The 8,552-nt window shown below is 46.7% G+C and overlaps 1 protein-coding gene across 1 annotated transcript; it reads right to left on the bottom strand.

Annotated features, from left to right (window-relative positions):
* Positions 1-6,427: 6,427 nt before the first annotated feature.
* On the bottom strand, positions 6,428-7,054 carry LOC101757068. Its single transcript, XM_004951543.1, has one exon. It carries the CDS (start codon positions 7,052-7,054, stop codon positions 6,428-6,430), a length of 627 nt encoding a protein of 208 aa, XP_004951600.1.
* Between the last annotated feature and the right edge of the window lie 1,498 nt (positions 7,055-8,552).

Below are 8,552 nucleotides of genomic sequence, written 5' to 3'. Positions count from 1 at the left end.
GGTTTCGCCAGGGGCCTATTTGTGAGATTTTTTCGCGAAAAGGGCCAAAATACAAAAAAAGTCGGTCGAAAAAACCACTCCAGCGCTCGGGCCCCCTCCAGCCCTTTCTCCCGCGGGTGGAGAGAGAAACCCCTGCTCTACAATTGTGGCCGTTTCCTCCTCCCGACGCACGCACCACCACCTGGGCCGCCGCCTCCCTGCCCTTCCCCGCCCAAGACCTGCCCTTCCCCGTGGCCACCCGTGCCCAGGTTCCTCTGCCACCGTCGCTGCGAGCTCAGGCTCCACCGACCGCCGCTCCCACCTCGCCGAGTTGCGGCTCCACGAGCTCCATGTTGCGGTGCCCGAGCCTGGATCTCCACCGCCACCTGGAGCCCCGCCCCCTCCCGAACCTCCGCCGGCGCCGCTCGGTCTCCGTCGCCCCCACCTGGACCTCCGTCGTCACCTGGACCTCCGCCTGGAGCTTGGGCTCCTCGTCATCACCCGGATCTCGTGCTCCTCTGCCCGCCGCCGCCGATCCCCGCGATGAATCGAGGCCACCGCATCAAATCGGAGCGAGGATGACACAGTAGAGGCTCTGACTCGGCGTGAGGTGGAGGCCACCAGCGCTGCTTGATGGGCCCTCGCCGGCCACGAGCGAACTCCACGGTCGACGCGAGCCCGGCCTCGCGCAGCCGCGGGCGAGCTCCGCCGGGCAACGCGAGCCCAGCCTCGCGCGGGCGTGGCCGCGGGCAAGCTCCTCCGGTGGAGTAGGGGCGGCGACGAGCACAGCACGGGGAGTAGTGGAGATGAGCAGGGAGGTCGAGGGAGCTTGGATCGGAGCTGGCGGAGAAGAAAGGGACGGGCGACGGTTGACTCTCGGGGGAAGTAAAATGAAAAAAGAAGAAAGAAAAAAGAAAATAAGAGACACTTGCAAATGGGTCCCAACTGTAAGGGGAAAAGTAGGGACCACATAGTAGGAGCTATTGCTGGAGTTGTGCATAAAGTTTGAAGTGCAATAAAGTTGGGATAGTCTCTACTCAAGAAGTAGGGATCTTGAAGTAGGGGCTATTGTTGAAGTTGCTCTTAGCTACCTTCCGAATTGGCTAGCCGCGTATGCAAGATGTTGTGCCTAGGAAAATGCGAGAAATTGAGCTCCAAACTAATAAGAAGAGGTGCTATTTCAATTTCTCAACACATAATTTTTTTTGAAAGTTTGAGGAAAATGAGAGGACTTTAATTTGTGGAAAGTTTTAGTTCCCCCACTATTTTTGAAACATCATAATTTATATACATAATTTCAACGTATAACTTTGTACTAATAATTTTTTAGCACAATACTGATGGTATGGATAACTTATTCATACAACTTCTACGTACAATTTCTAAAAGAACAACTTCAATTTTTTATTTTTACAAACTTATAACTTATACACGCGATTTATACGCATAACTTTTTCTTAACAACAATCTTATGTATAACTTTCATGATATACATAACTTCTACGCATAACTTCCACAGTTTTATGAGAATGTTGTTAAACAATTTACACATAACTTATACGCAAGCAATATTTACCGAGTACAAATGACATGGAAAAATTGAATAGAAAAAAAGAAAAAACACACACTTGCGTAGCGCCACGGTTGGCTGGTCGCCAAGGTGTTTTACCCCCGGCCCACATGCTGTCTCGCCTCTTGGCTCGCGAGGGCATAATCAGCTTTGTGGAAGTCGACTATTGAACTTAAATATTTATTTTTAATGGTGGCATCCTTATCGAGATTTGTTCGAAATTTCAAAGATAATCACCCTTTTATTAACCGCTATAGGAGTGAGTCTGTGACATCCTGGACCAACTAAGGATGAATTGAGCCCACTAGAGGTCCATGTGAGTGGCATGGCATGTGTATGGGTAATAGTCCCACCTTGCTAGTTGAGGGTAGGTTTTACCAACATATAAACCCAAGTGCCAAACGCATTCCAACCTCGAGGTTAACCCTTTTACGCGAAGTGAGGACGAAAGCGTAAGCGGGGTTGATGCGAGTGCGTATTTTACTCTACGTGCAAGTAGCACTGAGCCATATTTGGGACTGGGACGTTACAATTGGTATCAGAGCCGACCCTCGCGGTTACATGAGCGTGTGCGTGCTGGGGGCGCGGACATATGGTGTATGGCGCCTGTGAGACCTGTGGGGTCACACGGCATGGCATATGTGCCGGCACTAGACGCATGGATGTGTGCAAAGAGGAAAAGTTCCTGGTCAATTGCCCTAGTGTATGCGGGTATGTTGCCGACGAGGACGTCGGGTCCTTTAGGGAGGTGTATGTGACATCCCGAGCCAACTAAGGATGAATTGAGCCCACTAGAGGCCCATGTAAGTGGCATGGCATGTGTGTGGATAATAATCCGGCCTTGTTAGTTGAGGGTGAGTTTCACCAACATATAAACCCAAATGCCAAATGCATTACAACCCCTGGGTTAACCCCTTTTACGTGAAGTGAGGATGAAAGCATAAGCGGGGTTGATGCGAGTGCATGTTTTACTCTGCGTGTGAGTAGGACTAAGCTATATTTAGGACTGGGGCGTTACAACATCCACTGGCACTGTACCCTGGTAACTGTGGAGGTTTACATGCATTTTCCATATTCTATTTTTCCCCCGAAACCAATGTACGTATGTCCATATTCAGTTCTGCAGGTTGCTTATTGTCGCAAGACAACGAGGCAGATAGACACTTCCTCAGCAGGTACCCACATGTGACATATCTTGGAGCCTTTACCCTCTCTGATTAAATTCAATCGTCCATGTCAAGGATGTCGACTCAGCACTCGGTCGTGATCCGTGATCACCATACCCCTGTCAATGTCCCTTTGATCGATCGTACTCGTGCATATCATGCATGATATTATAATAGTACATTGACTTCCACATCTGCCAAGTATATATAAATCGGGGCGGCATCCCAAAGACTAGATATAGAAGGGGGAAAATGCCAAGTATATATAAATATATTTTTCAAGAAACAAGAGGGGAAATGGCGTACTGATCTATTTTTCATTCCAAAGACTAGATATAGAAGGGGAAAATAGCATGTTTAATTAAACGGTTGTAATAAGTTGATTCAACTTCAACTATTTGAAGAACCAAGGAGGAAAATGACCCTAGCTTTAGGGATAATATGATTTTATTTGGTAGTTGATTGACAACATCGTCAATGAGATCGTACTAACATTGTTTGCTGGGTGCATAAAGTTTTATCTCATGGACCCAAGATAGTGGACTTGGGTGATCAAACGCTTCATGTCAATATGATATATGTGTCCAACGCACATGTTACGTTGAAGACTTTATAAGATCACAGGACCACTAAAACAACTAAAGAAAATGAAGACATCGAAGCTTGAACAAGAAGATGAATTGGACTTGTTTCACAAATTCAAGAGATGAATTGTTATAGGTAGTTTGTAGGATTGAATATCGTATGGTGCAAAACTTCTTTTGCGGAGAGATAGCAAAGCAGATAGAAAAATCACATGATCTAGATAGATTTTTTTAAGGAATCAGGAGGGTTTCCCCCTACTGTTATTTTATATTATATAAGAATAAAGAACTAGAGTACAAGGTTACAAATCAGGAGGCAAAAAAGAGAGAGAAAATGTGCAATTACAAATGAGAGTACATGCATGTTCTCATCATAGAAAATTGTGTAGGTTTTCATGTGCAAGTTTAATTCGACCCCCTCTTAGAAGTTTGAACATCACGGTCTCTTCATATTTGATGACGTCCTCGTCAAGATTTATGCATGAAAATTTCAAAGATGATCACTCCTTTATATTAATATATATATATCCAGAAATTGCTTAACACGTGGTAGACGAGGTGGTGGCTGGCTGGGCTCACTAGCAAGGTAGCCGGCTAGCCGCACTCTCGCATATGGTCACTAGTAGAGAAACGACTTTCCATCCACCCCCTTTTGTCCCGGTTTAAAGTTGGCCCGGGATAAAAGGTTCACCAACCGGGACTAAAACTCAGTCACTGGTGGGAGGCTCACCAACCGGAACCTTTTATCCCGGTTGCAAAGGCTAATGGGAAAAAAAGACTCTGAGAGGCCTTTTATCCCGGTTTGAAACACCAACCGGGATAAAAGACCCCCCCTTTTATCCCGGTTGGTAACACCAACCGGGATAAAAGGGTCCCCCACGAGTTAATACAAAAGGATAGTATCCCCTACATAGTCAGATGTGGTGTGTAGGTGGGATGGTAAGGAAGCTACGCGCGAGGCTGGAGGTTGTGGGTTCGAATCCCACGAACCGCGCACGCGCGAGGCTGGAGGTTGTGGGTTCGAATCCCACGAACCGCGCACGTGCATATTTCGCGTGAAAAATCGCGTGACTTGTGACTTGCGCGTGTGGGGGGCCTGCCTGGGAGCTCGGGAATTTTTTTTTTTTTGCAGCGTCGGATAAAAGGGGGTCTTTTGTCCCGGTTGAGTGACCCGGGATAAAAGACCCCCCCCTTTTGTCCCGGATGGTTTATCCCGGATGCGTTTTCGAGATAAAAGCACCCTACCAACCGGGATTAAAGCTCACTTCTCTACCAGTGGGTATCTGTCCAGATGAAGCCTTTTCTCCCCCATGAAAAGAATAATCATTTGTTTAATTGAACGGTTGCAAGGTGATTCAACTTCAACTATTAAGAACCAAGGAGGGAAAAGGACCCCAGCTTTAGGAATAATTATGATTTTGGTGGTTCATTAACAACATGGTCAATGAGATCGTACTACTAACGATATTAGACATTGTTTGCTGGTGTACAAGGTTTGGTCTCATGGATGCAAGATAGTAGGCATGTGTTATCTAACGACTCATATGAATATCAAGTGCACATGTTAAGTTTAAGACTTTATGAGATCACAAGACCACTAAAGCAGCTAAAGAAAATGAAGACATTTAAGCTCGGACAAAATGTAGTTACAAATCAGATGAGTACATGTTCTCATAGAAATTGTGTAGGTTTTTATGTGCAAGTTAACCTTAGCATTTAGATTCCCTAATTCGACCCCTTCTTAGAAGTTAGAACATCACGGTCCCTTCATATTTATGACGTCCTAATCAAGATTTATGCATGAAAATTTCAAAGATGATCACTCCTTTTAATATACATCCAGAGAGATTGCTTAACGTGCAGTAGATGCGCCCTCGCCTGGTATCTGGACAGATAAAGCCTTTCTTCCCCATGAATTGCTATACTAGCCAGTCCTCTATGGAATTGAAGAAGTTGTTGAGATATGGCCGGCGACAGTGCGCGCGCCGCTCTAGTTGAACAATTCGTGCACACGCAATGATGCAAGCGTCAAGCAAGCATTCATCTGAGTGCCGATTCGGGGACACGGTTTACTGCTGATGACTACTGATTACTGAATATAAGTGACTTCCATCCTTGACCGTATGGCAACTTCATCCCTGCTTCTCACGTTGACGTTTCTGCACTCACCCACCTGATCCAACGCTCTCCTACATTTCTTGTTGCTCTCGGGTCCAACCTTGGGGGAGAAGTAAAGTGATGATCTGAGCCACATGCATGAGAGAGATGTCACGCGTGACAGTGACTTACCGGTCGATCGATATGGACGTACTTGTCTTGTTTGATCCGGCATAGATGATTGGTGTGGAACCTACCATGAAACTGCAATTTGCATTGTTGAAGAGCTCCATCATATTGGTCCATCAACTTTTGTTGCTCAACGAACAGAGATGTGTGTGATGTTTTTTGGATATGGACAAGAGTGCTTGTTCCTTCACTGAACATTATCACTGCAGTGTTTGCAGTGTGTGCTGGATGAATATATAAGCTCTAATAACTTATTGCGAAGAAAATGACATGCACCGTGCTTTAATTTGGTTGTATCGTTGATCAATTATGGGTCTTTTCGATAATATTAACTTCTTTTGAGACAGTAAAATTAGTAAAATTAGCATGGCAGTTGGAGCGGGCGTCGGGCTCGGGTGGTCAGCTCATTAGATTGGGAGCTGGCCATCCCGGGTTTGATTCCCGTCGGCCGCATTCTCGCTAGAGTGGAGGATGGGCCGGCTGGGGCATGAACCCAATGCCTAGCGTCCACGTGACGCAGAAGGCTGCTCTAGCCTCTGGCCCTTTTAAAAATTAGCATGACAATAAGATGGACAACAAAATCAAAAACATGAAAAGTATATGAACACCAGAAAGAAAATCAACCAACCATTCGTTTTGGATTATTGTACGTTAATTTTGCAACTACTGGATTATGTACACAGACAGGCCATACATATTCAGGTTTTTTTTCCCTTTCTCAAGAGCCTTCCTTTTTGTGTAAATCTATCAAACCATTTTAAGCTTGTATAGCATAAAAAATGGTTTTCAAAAAGCAAGAAAAAGAGAGTACTGAAACTAGAGCCTAATACAGCTTCATTAGTTCACTCGGCATCCTCTCGAATGATGCTCAGCGCGCGCTTCAACCGCGACCGCCCCGCCGCAGCGAGCTTCTCATCGCCCTTCTTCGCCGGGCTCAGCAACACACCGACCTGCCCTAGCGTCAGCTCGTTGAGCTTCTCGTTGAACAAGTCAACGTCCTCGGCGTCCTCGTGATGCACCGGCATGACGCGCACCGCCTTCTTCTTGCTCTTGCCATCGCGCCGCCGCCGTTTTTGCCGCTGCGGCTTGCCGGACGACGCGAGCGCTGCGCTCGCGCGCACGGCCAGCGCGGCCATGTCGGCGGCGGACAGCGGCCGGCCGAGCAAGTCCGCGGGGAGCACGAAGTACATCTGCCCCGGGCGGAGCAAGTCGCTGGGGGCCAGCGCCGGCGGGTGCTCGTTGAAGTAGAGCGCGTCGGCGTTGCACACGAAGAACGACACCACCGTATTACCTCCGCCGTCGAGGCTAAGCACGTCGGAGACGGTGGCGAGCGGGGAGGGCGACGCTGGAAGCTCCTTCAGCGAGCCATCGGCGGCGATGACCCTGGCTGGCGCCGGTGGTGAGGCCGCTGGCTGGTGCAGCTGCCGCGAGGCGCTGCCATGGCGGATGCAGGAAAGCCTCAGACCCATATGGAATGGAATAATCTTGTGTGCAAGTGCTGGAGAATTTTGTAGCTACTGGAATTTGGATGGGTAGGGTGGTGGTACTGTATATATAGAGAGAGGATAGAGGGACAACAAATGGATGGATTTTTTTTATTCCAACACCTTTCTTATTGTTAAATTTTGCAAATGCAAGTTGACTACTTGATTCCCTTTTCTTGGGGAAAACAAATCAGTTGAATTTTCTATAGGTTGGATCGATGAATGCACACATGACACATGTGACAATGAAGCACTGTTTTTGTATACTCTACACATCATATGCCTTTTCAGTTTAATTTATTCTTGCACCTAGAGGATAAAAAGCACGTGTTGGAAGATAATTAAGGGTACGTTTAGAAAATGAGAGTTTAACTTTACTAAGCAAGGGTAGAGATTGAGCTGTGCGTTTGGTTCGCTGATGGCAAGCTTGTCTTGAGACCTATGCTGGCAAGTTTTTACTTAGGATTGCCTCGCTCGGCAAAGCAAGGTCAGACAAGCTAGCGGCTCAGGATAACCGAACGCCCCTTAAGGTGATATGGGTGTTGCATCCAAATAACGAAACATAAATGTTTATTAAATCTAATGACCACCAAGTGAATTGTACTATGAACAGCCAAACAACTAGGTCCACCAATGCAATAACCCCTAGTATCAGTTTTCCTTGATTCTGGTTGCTCATGTCTCTGCAAAATAGCATATCCTGAGGGCTAGGAGTAGAAAGTACAATCCCTGTTAGCAGCAGGAGCAAGCTAGTAATGGTGTGAGTGCTGACGACAAACGCCACTTGCCACCATAATACTACACTTACTATAGCATTTAGTTAGGCCCCATGACAAACTTTCCCTGCTGTACTGTTGAGTCAGCCACCGAAGACTGCTCAGTTGAGTCAAGTAGTCAACCACTGAAGACTGATCCCCAGCAGGGCCCACCTGTCAGTGGCTTCCCTGGGCGCTTCCCTGCCCCCTGTCACTTCAGCTGAGCCAACGGCGACGCCCGCTTGCTGCTGGTTTCTTCCACGGCTCGCCGGTTGCGGTCGCCGTCCGCCAAGCTGCAGGATTCCTTCGATCGTGTACGCAGATTTCTAGAGCCGGCCTGTAGCCCCTTAATTCCGCCGCCGGCAGGATCGGAGACCTGTTCTTTCTGAAGCTGTCCTAAAGTGCTAAGATGTACTCCCTCCATTCCAAATTATAAGTCATTCCAACTTTCTTGGAGAGTCAAAATCAAATTTATACAATAAATTACTAACATTCGTGATACCACATAAGTACCATTAGTTTTTTTATTAAATATATTTTCATAGTATATCTATTCGGTGCCTTAAATCTTTGTGATTCTCTCGATAATTTTAGTTAAACATAAAATAATTTTTTTATTTGACTATCCAAGAAAGTTAGAATAAATTTGTAATTTGGAACGGGGAGTAAGTGTAACAAACTCACCAGTCGGTCAGACATGCGATTCCCAGTCATGCCTTCGTGTTTCA

This window comes from Setaria italica, chromosome I (genome assembly GCF_000263155.2).
Source record: "Setaria italica strain Yugu1 chromosome I, Setaria_italica_v2.0, whole genome shotgun sequence".
Classification (NCBI taxonomy): Eukaryota; Viridiplantae; Streptophyta; class Magnoliopsida; order Poales; family Poaceae; genus Setaria; species Setaria italica.
Note: the sequence above shows the minus strand (reverse complement) of the source record. Positions and strands in the feature narration are given on the sequence as shown.

Coding starts and splice junctions, on each gene's coding strand:
- LOC101757068 (XM_004951543.1), bottom strand. CDS start 7,054: ATGGGTCTGAGGCTTTCCTGCATCCGCCATGGCAGCGCCTCGCGGCAG.